Raw genomic sequence first — 21377 nt, 5'->3', positions numbered from 1 at the left:
TACACTACACTCTAAAATCTTAGGTAAACGTTTATTCCTTCATGAAAATAACTGAATTTCCAGTAAAAGAAAAAAAAATAATTCCTCTAATATCTTTCTTTGTCAACCAACTTTTTAATTTAAACAATTTTTTGGTTTAAAAACCTTAGAGCAGTGATGGCTGCGTAACAACATGAATGTACTTAATGCCTCTGAACTGCACACGTAAAAATGGTTAACACAGTAAATTTTATGCTATGTGTATTTAACAACAATTTTTTTTAAAAGTAAGAGAAGAAAAAGAGAAAGGAGTGGGAGTGAAAGAGAAAAGATCTAGAGGAGGAGATCCCCCAAAAACCAAAATTAACGAGTCAGAGCACCTGCTGGAAGACATTCAAGAAAAGCCTGCTGGGAGGAAAGAGCAGTTCCCTGGGTCCTCAGACCACCAGCAAAGCAAAGCTCTGCAAAGAGCACGGGAAGTAGGTCACTCTGGAAGAGTAACATGACCCAGCCCATATCCACACAGAGCTCGGTCTCTAATCTAAGATGTGGGGCTATACCAGGATGTCCTTGACACTGCCTACGACCTGGGCTGTATCCAAATGTCTCTGTATTTCCACATCTAGGGCTCCTCCTAGAGAGAAGATAGTTAAGTTTCTTTCATACCACGTAGTTCAGGATCTTCTTAAACATGGGATTAAGCTAATGGCAGTATTTTGGTTTTTGGTAATTGCAAATCAGTGTACCAACACTGAAGAGAAAGGGAGGAGGTAGAGACACTCAGGGCAAAGAGTCATGAAATATCCATGATACTCCTCCCTGCTCTGCAATTCTCTTAGGAATAGTGTTCAGTGTCTATAACAAGTGGAACAGCATTTTTTCAGAAAACACCTTGGACCATAATTCCAAAGTAATAAAAGGTGCTCAGTCCCGCCTCTAAATGTATGGCCATAAATATAAATTACGAGGCATTACTTCTTGAATGTATGAAGACAGGGTGGGGGGTGGGGCAGGGGGCAGATTTTTCAAAAAGTGATTGAAGCCAAATAAGCTTCTTTGAAAATAGTTCTCATAAATTTAACAAGCACCACTGAATATAATTTTATTCCAAATTGATCCAGCTTATGTACCATACCTTACACATATTTTTATAGTGAAGATAGTGTACGGCAATGCCCATGACAGATGCTCAACAAGGATTTGCTCAATGAATGAATGAGAAGGACCAAGCCTCAATCTGAGTTTGTTTTGCTAAGAGGGAGATGACAACATAGGCTAAAATCTAAATCTACCAGGGCCTTATTTTAATTGCTATGGTAAAAGAACAAAGTCTCTCTCTGCAATTCAATGCAACAGACACATTAGATTCCCCCTAGAAAGAATAAAGCCAGGGAGAGGAAGGACAGACGGGAAGAAAAGGGGAAGGAGTAGCTTACTATACCAGAAGGAGCTGCTCCAAGGATGACATGGTCAGGTCAGACCTCAGGCAAGCAGAAGGGGCCCAATCTCATTCACACTCAAGCACCAACCAAAACCTGAGATGAGGTACCCTACTTCTATAAAACTGATTTTCCACTTGACTCTTTTATCTCAGGGGAGACGGGGTAAGCTCCATGTAAATAGGATTTTTCTCATTCCTTTCTGTAGTGTTTCACCTACCATGGCATACTTGTTGAGACAGCCAAGTGCTACAAGACAGAAAAACACCACACAATCAGCAATTCCTAAAGAACTGTGTTAATGCGTTGAACTGTATCACTCACCAAATTCACAGGCAGAAGTTCTAACTACCAATACCTCAGCAGTTACCTTATTTGGAAATAGAATGTTACCTTATTTGCAGGTATAATAAGTTGAAATGAAGTCACACTGAAGTAGGGTGGACCCTTAATTCAGTATGACTATTGTCCTTTTTTTTTTTTTTTTAAAGATTTTTTTATTTATTTGTCAGAAAGAGAGAGTACAAGCAAGGGGAACTGCAGGCAGAGCAGGCAGAGGGAAAAGCACGTTCCCTGCTGAGCAGAGAGCTCTACTCGGGGCTCGATCCCAGGACTCTGGGATCATGACCTGAGACGATGGCAGACGCTTAATCGACTAAGCCACCCAGGCGTTCCACTTTGACTACTGTCCGTACACAAAAAAGAAATGTAAACACAGGCACACAGGGAGAATGCCATGTGAAGAGTGGAAGTATGCTATCACAAGCCAAAGAACTGCCAGAAGCTAGAAGAGAGAACTGAACAGATCCCCCCCCTCCGCCGCCCCGACACCTTCAGAGGGAGCACGGCCCTGCAGACACCTTGGTTTCGCACACCTGAATTCTAGAGCTGGGAGACAATAACCACCTGTCGTTCCAAGCTCCCAGCATGCAATACTTCACAATCGCAGCCTCATTAAACTGATACTGACAGCAAGGGGCTAATGTGCACCAACCAGCCCAACCCCTTCTCGCCGTACCTCAGCTCCAGCTTCCCGCCCCATGGCCACTTGTCATGTCAGCCCAGGCCCCACTACCTCACTCTCGGGCTGCTGCCAGGTCTCCTTGACTTCAGGTCTACTTCCACCTGCTTCAACCACCAAACTCACCTGCACACCACCATGACATTAACCTTTGAAAGATGCCAACTTCTTTGCATCACTCTCTAGGTAAAAGAGCTCTAGTGACTCACCAATTCCTATCAGAAAAGGTCCAGATTCTCCTGCCTAGCATCCAGGCCTCTCTCTTCTAAGCTAGCTCCAACTGCTAAGTGACCCTGGAACACACTACCATTATTCTCAATGCCATGCTTCCTCCCCTGCTTGTCACTCTCGCCCTTCAACAACCCAAATCTTGACCATCCCATAAACACCACGGCCAAGACTGCTTTCACCTTGACGCTCTCTATATACTCAGGCCTAAAATAATGACATCTCTGACCTCTATGCGTTTACTACTTGTATCTGTCATTCTGCACTCATCAAAGACTGCCTTGCATGGTTACCTAGCATGTTAAAAGTGCACACTTTGATTCCAGAGCTGGACTATGAGCTCCTCAGGGACAGGGTTCATGTTTTACAATTTTGGGAGTAGTTCTCAAAGCCAAAGACAATGCTAGGCTTTTTTTTTTTTTTTTTTTTTTTTAAGATTTTATTTCAGAGAGAAAGAGACAGAGAGTGTAAGCATGGAGGTGGGGCAGAGGGAGAACCAGACTCCCCACTGAGAAGAAAGCCCAATGCAAGGCTCAATCCCAGGACCCTGGGATCATGACCTGAGCCGAAGGTAGCCACTTAACCGACTGAGCCACCCAGGCGCCCCCATGACAATGTTAGGTTTATTATAAGCAAACTCTAAGTTCCTAAATTCTTATTGAATTAACTATTAAACATACATTATAAATTCTTAGAAATGTTACTTTTGGCTCTTCCTTCAGCTGGGAACTTAAAACTGAACAAATCTATAGATAGTATATGAGCCTAACGGTTCCACTTATATACAAATAATTTGAAACCTACAAGGAACAGGAGGAAAAAAAAATCTTTAGGACTTTTAGTCTCACTCTACTTACCATTCTTCATCACTACATTGGACCACACGTTTGCATTCAAGGCTTGAACGATTCGCTTTACTCCTGTAGATTCTGGAAAGTCATCTAATAAGAGAGAGGAAACAGATATATTTATACACACATACAGACATATGTGCATGTATGTACATCCCCCCAAGCCATACTTTTCAATAACTGTGGCTTAGTTATCTTGCTTAGTTGGTATTTCACATTGTAACTTACGTAGTAAAGAAAAAAATACACAGGGGGCGCCTGGGTGGTACAGCGGTTAAGCGTCTGCCTTCCNGCGTCTGCCTTCGGCTCAGGGCGTGATCCCGGCGTTATGGGATCGAGCCCCACATCAGGCTCCTCCGCTATGAGCCTGCTTCTTCCTCTCCCACTCCCCCTGCTTGTGTTCCCTCTCTCGCTGGCTGTCTCTATCTCTGTCGAATAAATAAATAAAATCTTAAAAAAAAAAAAATACACAGCTCAGAGCTCCTGATAAGAATAACCCAGAAACTGAAACAATGAAATAAATGTACTTTATAAAAGGTTTCTATGATAAAGTCATCTCTATCACCTCACCAATGGAATCTGCTCATATTCTCCTGAAAATGTTAGTTCCTGTTAATTACACAATCCCGGCACAGCATTGGAAACACCAATTTTTGCTATTTATGGAGAATGAGTTTCCCGAAGGCAGGAATGGTCCTCTTGGTGTGCCATAAAATGCTGTAAATGCCCTACTTTCTCCTGGGAATCACAGCATAACAATTATTGTTTGTAACAGGTATTCAGAGAACAATTTCTTGATCAGAGAAATATAGTTTAAGAGAAGTAAAATCACTATAACCATAAGTGTAGGAGACAGGCAAGGGTCATTAAAAATAAAAACCAACAACTTAGTTTAGCTGGGTCAGTATTGGTACTATTGTGCTTCTGGAATTTAACTGATACCATTCAAAATAATAGGGCATTAGTCCCAGTTAGCTTACTAATAAGGTGACATTCTTAGCTTGCAGTTATGTGTACGATGGAAATGAGCGTTATAAGACTGGATATGGTCAGTGATGGCAGAAGTAGTTTTCACATTGTGGGAGGAGAAAGTCTCCTAAGAGCTCCCGGAGCACAATCTACACAGGACCTGTGTCTAGTGGCTTGACCAGGCACAGAATTAGAAGCCAGAAAATCTGAATTGGAAATCAGGCTCTTTTTTTTTTTTAATACTTTATTTATCTGACAGAGAGAGAGAGAGAGCGTGAGCGCACAAGCAGGGGGAGCAGCAGAGAGAGAGGGAGAACTCAGGCTCGATAACTTGTTAGCTATTTGATCAAGGGCAAATCATGTATGCTATCCTCAACGAAAAGGGGGGCTGATGCCACTCTGCACACACCCCTCCCAGAGCAAAGAGGCGTGGGACCTGACGATTCACTGATGTAACTGTCCCCTCTAGGCAGGAGTCACCGCCTAACACGGTGCCTGAGGGACAGTCGGCACTCAGTAACAACTGAGGGAGGGATGAATCACTGGAAGAATACCAACCTACCAACCTAACAGAAATATGGCGAGGATTAAACTGAAAATACAAAGATGAGTTTTATTACCATCCATGTTTAAATGAAGAAATAAAAGACATGTTTACCTGAACTATGAGTGATTCAGTTTGTAAAAGGATAACTAACACTTCAGATGACAGAACCAGAAACCAAAAATATGGTCTGAAATAAAGAGCTAGAACCAGTTAGATGAAATCTAATCCAAACAAGCAGAAAGTCTCATACTGGTGTTAGGATACATGCATACAAAGCTTATAGTCTGTTTTTAAAAATTCTAGGGAGGATGTCATTACTTCATCTAAAGGTATGTCAAAAATCTATTTTAATATTAAGCGGAATTAATGCAAGAACATTGGTCAGACAAGGAGCAAGAAGAAGTGTAGTGGTGTAAGGGAGAAGAAATTACAAAATCAAAACAGATTTAAATAAATGACTCAAATGTGGATTCTGAAGGACAACAGTAAGAAGAGAAAATTCTAGTGTCAGAAATAAACAGTTATGTACGTGCTCACATACACAAAGCAAGGCCCAAGGTTAGGGGACCTGGAAGACATGGGAAGGGAAACTGTACTTGTTAATTTTCAATTATTATTAAAAATGTACAGGGAGAAAAATCAGCCTTTTTATCCTCTTCTTCTCTGGCAGGGTTTTACTCTCAAAGGTAACATTTTGGGAAAATTCTAAATGAGCCAGAATATAAAAAGAGATTTCTTAATTCCTTAAAAAAAAAAAAAAGATTTGTATAACAACTATATACAGCCTATGTACTTTAATTCATATTGGTTGCCTCTCAGAATGTCTTTTGCAAGAACTAGCATCTTCTCAACGCCATGTCCCTACTGGTCCCCTCACTACAAGCCCAGTGCCTTTCTTTCCCATTGCTTCCCTGTGGAGCAAGTGACATGTGAAAGTTCATGATGCCACCATAGTCTTGGAATTTCTAAACAAAAATAATCTCTCCCATCTCTAAAATACCAGAGCACCAATATATTTTTTAAATATTTACGACATTCCACTTGGCAATTCAATTTTTCACATATGTGTTTCTCTCTTGTACTGAACTATAAGGTTTTGGTGGGTCACACCTGTCTTCTCTTGGTTGGTCCCATGGCAGCTAGCACAGGTGTATTTGGAAGGTGAGAAGGGGAGTGGGGGAAGGGAAGAGAGAGGGGAAAAGTCCAGAATATCATAGAAGGCAGTTAAGTGAAGAGCTACCCCGGGATGGGGGAGGGGGGAATTATGGGTCTATTTTTGGTTTCACATGTCCAAAGGACATAAAATAGGGCTGACATGCCCCCTAAGGTTCCTGGGAATTCAGCCTCAGGATGTGAGAAATTCAAAATAAGGAACATAAACTTTACTATTTAGCATATAGGTCAAATCCTCTTTTTTTTTTTGGCAGCAAAGGATAAGAGATGGAGGGAATGACTAAGATTTAAGATAGAAATACTCTACCTTTATCTATAAGAAAAACAAACAATATTTGAAAAGTCCTAACATGGGGGAGCCAAAAAAATGGATCATTTGGTTAACAGTATGACCACACCAATGGGTTTTGCACAAATTTCTTCAAACAGCTGAGGAAAAAATGTTTTTTAAATTTCACTTTGATTCTTCTTCCCTGGATTAAAATACTCCCTCATATCTGAATCCAAATGCCATGTTTCTCCTGACACGTGAACACTTACCATCTTCCTCAGGCAACTCTTCCGGACTAAGTTCTACCAATTCAAAGCCATGTTTGATACACCATTCTTGAGCTTTTTGCCGGTTCACACCTGATATGCAAAAGAATTTTCATAAGTAAAAATTTTTTAAAAGAGACTGTTACTGCAACACTCTCCATAAATCTCAGTGTTACCCTTAATGTAAGCTATTCTAAAGGCATCCAAAATAAATATAAAGAAAATGATTTCTCAAACCCACAGTGTCCATTCTTAAAAAAATAAAATGTAAATATTGCAAGATTCCAAAGAGAAATAGCTAAAAATACTCTGTAAAGTAATGTAATTACAGGAGATGTACTGTTCTAAGAAAACAAAAGTATATTCTGTTCACGAAGGGATAGCAATTGTGTGTACCAACCATCGTCCCGTCGGCATGCCTTACCATTTTCACACACTCTGTCACAGACCAGGATCATGACCTCAGGTAACCATGCTTCTGCCAGTGGAAGCCATGAGGAAACACTATCAAGACCGGATTTCTGGAGGGAGGAAAAACAAACATAGAAACAACCAGAAGAGACAGTTAAGAGAACTCACGGAAAAGGCAGGAGGAAAAAAAAAAAAAAGAAAGCACCAAGTAATTTCTTATCCAAGGTCCCTGGCAAACCAAATCTTACTTGTGTGCTGTCAAAGTAAACCACGAATGCTTGGACAGACTCCGCGATCTCTGCAGTAACGAGAAATTTGTTTGGCACCACACATAGATTGATATCTGCTGAATAGTATTTATTATCAATGGTCCAGGGATAAAACCTCACGGCATCATCGGCAGTCACTTCCACAATAAGATCTTCTGCTCCAAGGATATCTAAACAAAGGACACAACGTCACCATGGGAAGTGCAACACCGATACACACTGGTCAAGGCTCTCAAAAAGATACTGGATTGGGGCCTGGGTGGCTCAGCCAGTTGGGAGTCTGACTCTTGGTTTTAGCTCAGGTTATGACCTCATGGGTCGTGGGGTCCAGTCCCACGTAAGGCACCATGCTGCTCAGCGGGCAGTCCGCTTGAAGGTTCTTTCCCTCTTCCCCTCCCCCCACTTGCTCTCTCAAGCTCTCTCTCTCAGATGAATGGGTAAAGCTTAAAAAAAAAAAAAAAAAAAGATACCAGATTAATATGGTGCTTTACCTATTTCTCTTTGTGTAAGGACTTCAAAAGGCCTCCCCTTTATCAGGGTATTTTCTTCTCTATCATTTATTTGATTGTAAAAATAATGGAAACATAATTTAACTCATTGGCTTTTGTTCTTTAAAACACGAAAACGACTGTGACTACATTAGATAGAAGACAAAACAGTCATGTAACCAAACACCCAGAAAAGAGCAAGTAGAAGAGAAAAAATAAGCTTACATTTATTTTATTGCTTACATACTTCATGTGAGAGGGAAGGTGACAAGAACCTTCGAGAATCTGTAACTGTTCTGTCCTTACTGCAAGCTACAAAGAAGGTAGCAGTAAGGCTAACACATTAATAAAATAAAAGCTACACATCTTCCTTAGGCCAAATGCTTATACATTAATTCAACTGATGATATAAAAGAATGGATACTGATAAATGACCCCAATTCCATTTATATTCAGCCTTGTTCAGATTCTTTGAAAGCCAACTCCAATTTTTGTTTGGTAGAGACACTTTTAGCATAATTTAAAAACGTAAATTTAATTATTTAGAATATACCTAAATCTTTCAGAAACCCATGTGCAGCATGGCTATAACTAATGAAATTCTTACAGAAAAAGCCAAGTCAATGAAGAACAAATAGAGATGAGGTCATGGGACCACCGAAGCAGTCTGCTTCCAGAATGCCATAAAATATTCACAAGTGGAAAAACATTAGAAATTGTTCTAACCTAAACTCCCATCTCTCACATTCATACCCACAACCTCCGGTTTATACAGATTTGGAAAATAAGCCTAGAGAAATAAAATAACATGCCACTAAAACTGGGTTATTATAAGAACGAACGACAAAATGGCCACAAACTCCTTTTCGATGCAAACGAAGATGAACATAGAAAATATCCCTCGAGCTCACAATTAGCAGGACACAGAAAACTAGAAGCTAAACTTCTGATTCCAGAGCTAAGATTATGTATGTGGAACACTGCCATAGTTTTTGCTCAACAAAAAGATATGGGGAAATCATTTAGTCCCAAAGACTGCTAGGAATAATGTATAATAACATATGAGTGCGTATGTGACATATGCATGCTTTTCATTGGTAAACTTTCATCATGTGGATACTAGGAGGAACCAGTCTGAAAACAAAACCCCCTTTTTTTTAAATAGAACACTAAATTTAAAATAGATGTAAGACTACATTTGACATACGGCGCATTGTGAAATTAACTTTCTAAAATTTTTCACCACAACCAGAATTGTTACTTTTAAATTACCATGAGGTCTGTGCCAATATTTGAAAATCTGAATTTATCTTGTCTCTTTAGGAAATCAGTTCTTGCTGCTTCATTTCTATCTAAAGTAATCTTTTACTAATTATCAATCAATTCCATAGCAACCAGCTGCAATGTCCTTCAAGGAGCATTATGACAAGTTCAGGTAGGAAATAAGCAGGAGGAACAGATAAAGTATGATAATCAAAGATTCTGTTTTCATGTAAATGTCTCACAGGGGAAAAAAAAAACCCTCCTAGATCAAAGTCTATGCTGCATTCAAAGCTAATCTTCCAAACTTCAAGCAGGTGGCATAGCAATATGCAGATAAAAGCACATATGGAAGAAGGCAAACGAAACCAGGGGAAGTAGCAAAAAATGTATAAACTGATTTTTTTTTTAAGGGTAGGAGGAGCCACCATATGGAATCAGTTTTCTTCATTCATGGGTAATTTTTAAAAATAACGAATTGACTGTTTGTTTGAAGTGGGGAAGCAAAAAGGGTAAAACTGGTTAAGGGGCAAAGTACAAGGAGCGTGGGACGAGGACTCCTACCATCATCACAACCAGTTCTCGATACTTCCTAAGCTGGCGGTATTGTTAAAAATTGGAAGAAAATTTCAGTTACGCTTTTTTGAAATCACTGTCTTCAACTAACATGAAAAAAATCAAGTCGAAGGTGTCATCTACTTACTAACTGCAATTTAGGATATTTGCATCCATTACGGGTGGTTCGCTTTATTAATCAACGCGTAGGATACAAGAGAACGAACCAGTGTGTGTTAATCAGAGCTCTTAAAATTTCACTGTTATACTGTCTCTGATTTTCAAATGATAAAGATATTTACTGAACACAGAAGCAATTTCTCTTTTCTCTATACCTAGACAGAACAGAACCAATAAGTTGGGAAAACGAATTCCACCTTTCGGTATTTTTGTAGCTGTGTGTGTGTGTGTGTGTGTGTATTTCTTACTCCTTGCGCTGCCTAGAATAACTTGATAGCTCAATTTACTTATCAGATTCTTTTATTTTTAACATTTTACGCCTAATCAGATCCCTTCGGCGAGACTGCATATGGACTTTATTATCACATCTGTGCCATCTCACAACTAGAGAAAAGTGAACAGTCTCATTCTTCCTGTCATCAATATAATGTAGAGTTTAATTTAAAAAATGTAAATGTCCCCACTAAATATAGCTCTTCTCGCTCATCTTTTCTATTTGGTTTCAAACGTCTAACACGTTTATTCTTTTCCAGATTAAAACAAAAATTGCTCAAACGCTTATGCACATGACTAAGAGTTTCTGGAGATCAGCCAGGACCACTTACTCATTTCACAGATGGTAAAACTGAGGGCCAAAAGAAAAAAAAAAAAAGACGCCACTTGCCCAAAGGAGAAGAGCCTAAAATGAAACTCGGACACCAGCATTTTTCTCCACTCACTGCTGCACGTGGCATTTAGCATCTGAGCTAGATCACGCTCAAGCGTCCGATGGCCGTAAGCCAAAGCTAACCTATGGGCCCCTGCTCTTTCATGAAAACCAAAAATAACAGCCAGAACAAGGGCACCAGAATATACAAGCCTGAAGCACAATTAACCCATTCAAAAACTGTGTATGGGCTTGGGGTATTTCTATGTCCAAAGTTGAGTCACAGTGATCATGTGGGGGTTTTCTGCCAGACTTCCTAGAAAACCCTGCAATGTTCTTTCTCCCTTCTTTGCACTTCCCTAAACTGACTTTGGATGTAGTCAAGATGATGCACAAATAAAATCGAGAGCAGCTTCTCCCTCCTCCTGGTGGATGTTGGCCTGTCTCATTCACACTGTTGGCAGCCACCTGGTGGAGCTGCAATACATCATTTTTTAAGAGACAAATACTAGATGATTAATTGCCGGTCTGTTACCACAAACTTGGTCTCACAGCTTAAAATAGTTAATCTGTAGTATTTTCAGATGAGAAGTTAAATGTCAACCCAGTTCCAGTAGCAAGTATAAACCTTTCCCCGGGTTTTAAGTGCAAGTAGAAATCTCTTTCCCTGTTTGAGAAACTGTTATACATAGCCATCAATTCTCCAGCAACTCCAATTTATTTCTCACTTCTTTCAGGCACTTCTTTTCCTGATAGTCCCACACGGCAAGTGAGTGACAGAACGATTCAAGAGAGCTGAGGAAAGCGGCATGCCAAGGAAGCATGTCGGCTCAGCAACCCAAGCACCGCTCTGTCCTCACGCGGGCTTCGTGCTTCCGTCTGTCGTAATGTTGCCTCACTCACAGTGTAAAACTGGTAAGCAATCACACGGAAGGAGGCATCTAGCTTTCTTGAGTTCAGAATCAGTAAGAGGTGATACTCTCTTTAGCATGAATTAGGAAGCAAACCGAAGTTCCAAGGTGAATTCCCGGAACACCGAAAATATCCATTTTCAAACTCTACCGCGCACGCGCTCTTTCTCTCTCACGCCTCCCCCTTACCTTACCCCTCCCCTATCCACTCCAACCAAAAAGGACAAAACGAGACCATTCTACTGCGGTTTTTGTGTGTGTTTTTTAAGTAGGTTCCACGGGCCCAACTCGGGACTTGAACTCACAACCCTGAGATCAAGCCCTGAGCCAAGATCAAGAGTCGGCCGCTTAACCGACTGAGGCGCCCCAGGTGCCCCAAAACAAGTCCGTTCTAAACTACGTGCATCGATATTGGTTTGGATTATTCCCATCTTCTTCAGTCGTACAATTAAGGATACTTTTGATACCAGCAGAATTAATGTTCCCTTAACTAATCATGTCATTCTTTGTGAAGAGAAGTTGTCCAGTGGTTAAATCATATTTTCTACGCCCAGAGCAAAATGATAGCTGTCACTCTGAATCAAGATGATCCTTCCAAAGATTAGTATTTGCCCAGTTTTATTCTTTCTCACTGGACTGAAGCTGCCTTTACAGCGAGGTATCGTCACCCCCCACCCCAGATACAAGTCTCTTTCATGGTATCCATGGAAAGGAACCCAAGGTTCTGCTCCCTCCACTATACTGGCAGCACTAACCACAACAGAAAAGGCCATAGAGACAGCTCAGACCTGGGATCACACAGACCTGCATCTGCCCTCTGTGAGAATGACAAATTAACCTCTCTGTGTCTCACTTCCTCAGCCGTAAAAGGGGACACACACACACTTCTCAAATGGCTTCTTGTAGATTAAAGAGAACAGCGCGTGAGAAGGCACAGGCAGGCATTGGACCCAGAGCAGCCCTCAGTAACGCTCCCTTCCTCCCCCCCAGGTCAGGTTTTTTGCCTATAGACAAGAGACGAAGTCAGAGATGCACTGAAGGAAGCTGGTAAGAGAAAATGGAATTAGGAAATCAACACCTCCTTAAGCGGCTCTGGCCCCTTCCTTCCCAAGATATGCCTTCTCAAATGTTTCTTTTCCATTGTTAAGGCACAGACTGAAACAGAAGAGAAAGCAATTAGGAAAATTATAGGACGCGGTAGAGTCTGACGTCAGCTGAAGGGGAAAGTAGCCATTATGAAAGAAAAGAACTGAGTAAAATGTGATAGAGGAAAAACTACGAAAGCCAGTGTTTTCATTAGCCTGCAAGGAGAGGCAAAAAATTAAAATTAAAAATCATAACGGCTCCATATTGTTGCAACTCGTTACAATTTTATAGCCACGATTTCACGAGAACGCCCTCTAAGGTGAGTGCTGCTGTCGCGTACTCTGTAGCCGCTGTGAACTAACAAGATGATTCCCCAAGGGCAGGGGCAGATCGAGGGCTGCATCGGAGAGGGCCATCAAAGCCTGGGTGATGCTGAAAGGTTCAAACTGCAACGTCAGGGTCGGGACTTCACACAGGCAAACGCAGGGAAATTCTCATGTGTGATTCTCTGAGTAATCGTCCTGCAGCCTCCGGGGGCTCGGACATGCAGTGTTGGCTGCAGTCTGAAGGACAGCAGGCTGGCCGGAGCGGTATTAAGTTGCTGAGGCAGAATAACTTGGGTTAGGGCAACACAGCAAAGCCTGAACAAGAGGACAGCGATTCCGGTTTGCTTACAACGCTTAGTTACCTTTTCCTCACACACTCCTCCTCCCTGGTCACATCTTGAAATCCACATCTCTTCTCCTCCACTGTTGGGGCTTTTTATATCACAGTGGGAAAGTTTTAAAGTTGGAGCGGAGGAAATCTAACTCAGCCCTCCTCCTTTTCCTGCAGTTTACCTTCTCCCAGTAACCATCTGGAATTGGTCATCACAGCTTCTTCATCTTAAAATAACTGGGGGTGGGGGAATGCGGGGGGCAGGGCGAATAATACATGGTCTGTGCTTGCCCTCAGAAAACCTCACAACGCAGTGAGACAGACATGCACAAAAGAACAGGAAGAAGCTGGCAGGAAGGGGAGAGAGAGTATGGAGAAGTGTTTTATGAGGGCCAAGGAGGAACCACCAGCCTCTAAGTTTCCCGGGCTGCGCGCAAAGACCATTTTATCAACCCCAGCGGCACGGCTCATGGACAATTCCTACCTCGAGATAGGGGAGAGGGACTTCTTTGAATTCTATCACTATTCTTTATTCACAACCACAGTTCTAGATATACATCTAAAGCTGTGATTCTTTATGGGGGGAGGGGTGATTTTGCCCCTCTGGGGGACACGTCAACATCTGGAGACATTTTTGGTTGTCACAAGTCGGGAGATGCTACTGGCGTCGAGTGCGCAGAGGCTAAGAATGTTGCTTAACATCCTACAAGGCACAGGACGACACCTACACGACAAAGGACTACCGGGCCCGAAATGCCAACAGTGCTAAGGCTTGGAAGCCCTGTGAAACTGACTTAGCTGTATTTATGAAACGAAAGACAAGTTCTGGAATGCAAAGTTGGTTTTATTCTTTCTCACAGAACTGAACCTAGCCAGGCATTACAATCTCCTAAAATCTATAATAAAATCTATCTCAAGTGTCTTAGTTATTTTAACCATAAAAGTTATTTGGCAATTAACCTTAGATATTTTGAAAATAATTTATGAATGGTGGTTTTCTGGGAAAAGAATACATAAGCCTAAACAGGACCATTATGAAATGAAAATACTTTTCACATTCAAATGTTAATTATTCAAACCTCACAAAAAATATCAGTGTCTGCTCAGGATGACAACAGTCTGCAGCAGATGCTAACTTACTCTGAAAGAAGGTAAACATGCCTGAGATGAATTTTCCAAAACCGAGTATGTTTAATGAACAACATCTACTCTGCAGTCCCTGTATTCAAATATTGAAAATAAGCCTGATCCATTGGAGAACACCATAAAGCTAACACATCCAATGTCCCAGGACCTAAAAGTTCCTTCAAGAAGGGTAAAATGATTGGGCAGCACACGGTCAAAAGATCATGGAAAAAGAACACAATGACACACTGGACTTCATGAACTCAAAACTTTTGTATTTCAAAAGATACCATCAAGAAAACCAAAAGACAAGTCATAGAACAAGACAAAATACATGTGAATTATATATGTGACCTGTATCCAGAATATATAAAGTATTCTTACAACTCATTAATAAGACGACAAAAAAAAAAAAAAGCAAGCCCAACTTAAAAATGGGCAAAAGAGCTGAATGGACATTTCACCAAAGGAGATATATGAATGGACTATATGCACATGAAAAGATTCTCAGCATTATTAGTCATTAGGGAAATGCAAATCAAAACCATAGTGACAAACTCCTTCACGCCCACTAGACTGGCTGTAATCAAAAATACAGATGATAACAAGTGCTGTAGATGAGGAGAAACTGGAACCCCCATACATTGCTGATGGGAACATAAAACAGTGCAGCCACTCTGGAAACAGTTTGGCAGTTTCTTAAAATAGCACAGCAGTTTCTTTGAATCTCCATAACTGCATTACTCATAATGGCCAAAAAGTGGAATAACTCAAGGTCTATCAACTGATGAATAGATACAGTGTGGTATGTCCATACAATGAAATATGAAGTACACGCCATAATATGGGTGAATCTCAAAAACGTTAAGCTAAATAAAAGAAGGCAGACACAACAGACGACATGTTACAGGATTTCTTTTAAATAAAATGTCCACAAAAGGCAAATCTGCAAAGACAAAGTACATTAGTGGTTGCCTAGAACTGGGGGGTGAGAATGGGGAGTGACTGCAAATCGGCACAAGGTTTCCTTCCAGGATGCCATAAATGTTCTGCACCAAAAATAAGTGGATTTTATGATATTTAAATTAGATTCCAATAAAACTGCTAAAAAAAATCATGGAAGCTAGAAGATAATGTCTTCATTTTACTGAGCAGGTAGATGACTGAGGCACATACTGTTTTAGAGACTTAGAACAATGGCAAAGGTAAAAACACTGTAAATTATCTGTGGGAGGAAAGTTTACTTGCTTAAAGTCAATATAGCCAGGAAAAGGGTAGAACTCAGTGCTCGATTCACAGAAAGTCTCCTCCCCCATCATAAACCCCCTAGCAACTCCAGCGGAATTCAGACTGAATGGCAATTTTCTTAGCTCAGCTGTTTATTACCAAATGATCACACATTTTCCTGCTCTAAGCATACGGATTTGGATTTTGGCCCAAGGACGATAACACTTTTCCCCATCTCCGTGTAGAACAGCCCTTCAGGTCAGTGTGGAAAATTAAACCCTAAATAGGTGATTTGTTATTGAACCTACAACGCCACACAGGCTCTCTGAGTTTCACAACTGTCCTCCTTGTCTTAATCCACGTCAACCTTGCTTTCTGGGTAATTATTAGAGATGTGTTTATGGTATCTGTGTGCCCCGGCTCCAACACAAACACAATGTCATGTCCAGATGATCACTCCTGCCAGACATATTCAAAACAATTTTCATACCTTAACCTTTTAAAAAGTGGTTCTATATCAGATTTCATGATTTATGAAGTGTCACTATTTGTTGAGGCATTACACAGGGCAAGCTGTTTAAACCAAATGACCACTGCACACTCTAGATGTTTTTACCTTAGCTGTACAAAATAAGCAGTTAATGGCCCAGAAGTAAAGGTCTGAGTCCGGATGTACTTAGACTCGTCCAGGTTGATACAATGCTCTCTGTATCATAAATGGTTCTGTGCAACAGGGGTTAATGCATAATACTTTTCCACTGGTGTGTCTCCTCGTACTCTCCACCCTCTTTACTGGAATGCCGTTTGTTGGGAAGGCAAACACCTTATAATCATTTCCCTCACCTACAATAACCTCACCCAAAAAGTCAAATTCTCTACTCCACAAGGAAATGAACTGGACACCAATAAATGTGTCTTAATTATTTAAACTATCATAGTTCATCTACTAAGGCTCTAATTACCATGAAGGAAAAAGTGTACACTTAATTTAAGCCATAAAGTTCTCATCTTAGTAGTAAAATCTTTTACTGCAATTTCTCCTATTCCTACCTCCACCTCGGATACACACAGCTCTAGCTGCCAAGAATTCACCACGTTTCATGTATATAAAAGAACTAGAATTGAATCTTGGCTCCCCAGCGTTTATGGGCTGAACCACCTTGGAAAATCACAACTTCTTTGAGCTTGAATGTCTCTCCTTCACACACACACACACGTGTGTGCTCACACTAGAAGGATAACATGGGCACATTTTTTAAGTTCCTTTGGGTCTGGAGAGAATTATGAACTTGTATTTAATCTTTTTCCTCCTTAGGTTGATGATTAAACATCCCTCTTTTAATCAAGATAAAAATCTTAAGACCCCTTTTACTGTTAATCGAAAATTTAAAAATATATTAAGTATCATAGCTAAAAATAATCCTCTACCCCATACCAGCTGAAATCGCTGGTCAGACTAAGTCTGACCACTTACTGTATCACTCTCTGATGACAACCTTAAACCATTCGTGGAAGATCTTGTTAGTCCAATCATCCTTCCTTTAAAGAAAATAAAGCCTTGGAAATATACAATCAAATCAAAGGCAGAGTCTTCCTACCACAACAAAATAAACAACTTTGCTTAAGCAAAAATTATAACTTATTCCCAGAGTAAAAGGGTCTACTCAGAATACTAAAGCAGCTCCAGAAAATGCAATTTAAAAAACCCAAGCTTTTATCCTCTTCCCTGCTGGACAATGTCGGTCAGCGAAGCTGTACAAGCTCCTACCTTTGAAATAGGAATGTTCTCCTTAGTAAATTACTTGAAGATCCTTTTGTAAGGATACAGGTCTGATAGGCCAAGAAACAAACTCCCAGTCTTGAAGAACGAATGTTTTCCAAAGAAACAATGTCATAAGTGATGGCTGGCTTTGCCTGTGTAATTCCCCAAAGCCTAGTTCACCCATCATATATAATTGAGCTATCTGGTTCTGCAGGACTGGAGCACTGTTTCCATGGCTAAGTGCTTCTGAATTCCAAACATAGGAAGTCAAATACCCTACTCCAAAAGTGGGGTGTCTACTGCAACTTTAAAATGCGACATGGATGGATCTAGAAGCTATTCTGCTAAGGGAAATTAGCCAGAGAAAAACAAATACCGTATGATTTCACTTCTACGTGGAATCTAAAAACCAAAACAACAAAAACAGAAACAGACTCATAAATATGAGAACAAACTGATGGTTGCCAAAGGGGACGGGTTTGCGGAGATAGGCGAAATAGGTGAAGGAGATTAAGAAGCACAAACTTCCAGTTATAAAATAAATGTCACAGGGATAGAAAGTACAGCATAGGGAATACAGTTGGTAATATTGTAATAATTTTTTATGGTGACAGATGGTAACTACACTACTGTGGTGAGCATTTCGTAATGTTTATAATCATCAAATCAACAGGTTGTACACCTGAAACTAATATATGTCAACTATATTTCAATTAAAAAGAAATTCTCAATCCTGGGAAAATCAAGATAGTTGATTAACGGGAGACCCAAATCTCAGCTGGGCATAAGTCTTCCCATCTAAAATGATGGAAAGAATGCATTTTATTTAAGTCACCATTTCGCCACCCCCCCCCCAGTCCAAGGAGGTTTCTCTAGGACCGGGTCCCTACTTAACTGCAAATCCCTGGGAGATAAGCAGAAGAAAACAATGGCCAATTGTTAATGCTCCAGTTGCCAAGGGAGCTGTGGAAACCAGGTGACCAGGACCTGGGGCCTGAGCCTTAGTGAAATCCTGGGAAAATGTAGAAAGTCCTATGTGGAATTGCTAAGTTCAAATTGGTGAGAAGTTTTAGCTCTGTTCCAAGCATTATTCTCCTAAGAAAGCAAATGACTACAGGCTAAATCCTATTATCCCTTCAGCCTTCAAAGAGAACCCCCATCGCTCAGCTGCTGCCTCTCTGGTGCCTTTCCTGGTTTCAGCTCCCCATCTTGAGTTAATTGAGAGCAGGACTGGTTAAAAGGCAGTTCGTAGAGCCAGAGGGCCGGGGTTCAAAACCTGGCTCAGCTATTTGGCCTTGAGCAAATTACTTAATTTCTTTGCACTGCAATTTCTTTGCAAAATGAGAAGAATGATTGTAACAATAGCATTCGAATGTTCTAACAGTTAAGCACATTAGTACACAGAATACAGGTTAGTCAAACTTCTACAATAAAGGAACAAACAGGAAATATTTTAGGCTGTGGGCCATATGGTCTGTGGTGCAACTGTTCAACTCTGCAAAGTAGCTGTAGACAAAATGTAAACAAATGGTCATAGCTGTGTGCCAATAAAACTTTATACAAAAACAGGACCAGGAACCAAAGACTGGAAGCAGGTAAATATTTAAACTGTGGCACACCCTTACCACGGAATACTGCTCAGCAGTCAAAAGGCATGAATTACTGACACATGCAATAAAGATGAATCTCTAGGGAATTACGCTGAGCGGAAAAAGAAATCAATCCCCAAAAGTAATTTACTCTATGGTTCCGATTGTACAACATTTTGGAAATGACAACATTTTGGAAATGGAGGACAGATTAGTGGTTGCCAGGCGTTAGGCATAAAGACTGGAGGCATAACCTGGGAGAGAGATGGGTGGGGTTATAAAAGGGCAATGCAAGGGATCCCTGTGGTATTGAAACTCTTCAGTATATTGACTGTGGTGGTAGATACACAAACCACAGGTGACAAAATTATGTACGTACACATACACAAATGAGTAAAAGTCAAACTGGTGAAATCTGAGTAAGACTGGTGGATTGTATTAATGTCAACAAGCTGAATGTGATACTATACTACGAAAAAAAATGGGGCAGTTTTCAAAAAAATGCACACACAAAACTTAAGAATGTCAGAGGTAAGAAGCACCATATGATCTACCATAAAAGTAAAAGTAAGTAATGTGGTAACATAGAATCTTGTATCTAGAAGGGATGGTAGAGATGATCTTGAATAACTTCCTATTTTCAATGTTAATCCTGCATAGGAATGATGAATATATAATATGCCTCTACTCTGAGTACACTCAATTGAGAAAATAAAAATCCAGATCCTGTTCAAAACTATCGGGCATACATAATGCTCTTTTTAAATACAGGTCCTTTGGACAAAGATGTTTTTTTCTTCACTCAGAATTAAGACTCCAAACCTCCTAAACGGAAATGCAAAACCCTCTATTTAAAACCCCCTATTTTAAAACCCTCTTTTAGGGGTTCATCTTCTCTATCATTTCTTACACCAACGCCACATCTTAAATTTAAATAGTTCTGACTGCTAAGGAATTCCAACACATTACATTCACGTACTCCGCGCCTACAAATCCTGAATGTGAACATATGCTGCAACACTTAGTACTTGAGCACTTTGGGCAAGGCACCTGGTATTTCCAAGCCACAATTTCTTCATTTACAAAATGGAGATAACCTGACTTCATGACTTCACAGGGATACAAGAACCAAATTAAAAGACGTGCGAACACGTCTTTTTATTTTTTTTTATTTTTATTTTTTAAAGATTTTATTTATTTATTTGACAGAGATAGAGACAGCCAGTGAGAGAGGGAACACAAGCAGGGGGAGTGGGAGAGGAAGAAGAAGGCTCACAGCAGAGGAGCCTGATGTGGGGCTCGATCCCATAACGCCGGGATCACGCCCTGAGCCGAAGGCAGACGCTTAACCGCTGTGCCACCCAGGCGCCCCTACACGTCTTTTTAAAATACATTTGAGAAGGGTACTGATATACCTACCAATGTTTGCTATAATTGTAAGATCTCCAAATCCCACATTTCACTAAAAGAAAGAATTTTGCTCCAAATGTTCAGACATAGAACCTGAATGGCTTATAGCTGCTGAGTTAGCATTACACACTTCAACACCATCAAACAAGTCTCCAGGGACTTTTTTTTTTTTTTAATATATTTTTCTTTTTTTTTTTTTTTTTAAAGATTTTATTTATTTATTCGACAGAGATAGAGACAGCCAGCGAGAGAGGGAACACAAGCAGGGGGAGTGGGAGAGGAAGAAGCAGGCTCATAGCAGAGGAGCCTGATGTGGGGCTCGATCCCAGAACGCTGGGATCACGCCCTGAGCAGAAGGCAGACGCTTAACCGCTGTGCCACCCAGGCGCCTCCAGGGACTTTTCTATCTAAAGCTCCTTCTAGGACTAGAAAGAAGTATTGAGATTCCTCAAAAAATTAAAAACAGAATTACCATAAGACCCAGTAATTCCACTACTGGATATTTAATGAAAGAAAACGAAAACACTAATTCAAAAAGATACACGCACCCCTAATGTTTATTGCAGGGTTATTAACAACAGCCAATGATTTCATTCATATGTGGAATTTTAGAAACAAAACAAGTAAATAAAGCAAAAAGACAAACCAAAAAATACTCTTAACTACAGAGAACAGATGGTTACCAGAGGGGAAGTGTGTGAAGGGGATGGGTCACATAGGTGAAGGGGATTAAGGGTACACTTTTTTGTTTTTTAAGATTTTATTTATTTATTTATTTATTGTATTCCTGAACAAGAAGGGGGAGGGGCAGAAGGAGAGGGAGAGAAAGAATCCTCAGGCGGAATCCGTGCTGAGCCCCAGGCAGGGCTAGATCTCACGACCCTGAAATCATGACCTGAGCTGAAATCAAGAGTCTGACTCTTAACCAACTGAGCCACCCAGGTGCCCCAAGAGTATGCTTACCTTCATGAGCACTGAGTAATGTACAGAATTGCTGAATCACTATACCATACACCTGAAACTAATATAAATACTGTGTGTTACTATACTGGAGTTA

General features: G+C 40.5%; 1 protein-coding gene across 2 annotated transcripts in view; it reads right to left on the bottom strand.

Annotated features, from left to right (window-relative positions):
* Positions 1-21377, bottom strand: part of AAGAB (alpha and gamma adaptin binding protein) — a 58564-nt gene that overhangs the window by 33834 nt on the left and 3353 nt on the right. For both annotated transcript variants that reach the window (XM_002914266.4, XM_034660781.1), the window contains exons 2-5: positions 7404-7594; positions 7169-7265; positions 6748-6837; positions 3525-3608 (exon numbers count right to left, since the gene is read on the bottom strand). In XM_002914266.4, coding sequence (XP_002914312.1) covers positions 3525-3608; positions 6748-6837; positions 7169-7265; positions 7404-7594 — 462 coding nt within the window. The remainder of the gene's footprint in view (positions 1-3524; positions 3609-6747; positions 6838-7168; positions 7266-7403; positions 7595-21377) is intronic.

This window comes from Ailuropoda melanoleuca, chromosome 5, assembly GCF_002007445.2.
Source record: "Ailuropoda melanoleuca isolate Jingjing chromosome 5, ASM200744v2, whole genome shotgun sequence".
NCBI classification, from domain to species: Eukaryota; Metazoa; Chordata; class Mammalia; order Carnivora; family Ursidae; genus Ailuropoda; species Ailuropoda melanoleuca.
The sequence above is the reverse complement of the archived record's forward strand: the minus strand, read 5'-3'. Positions and strand labels throughout refer to the sequence as shown.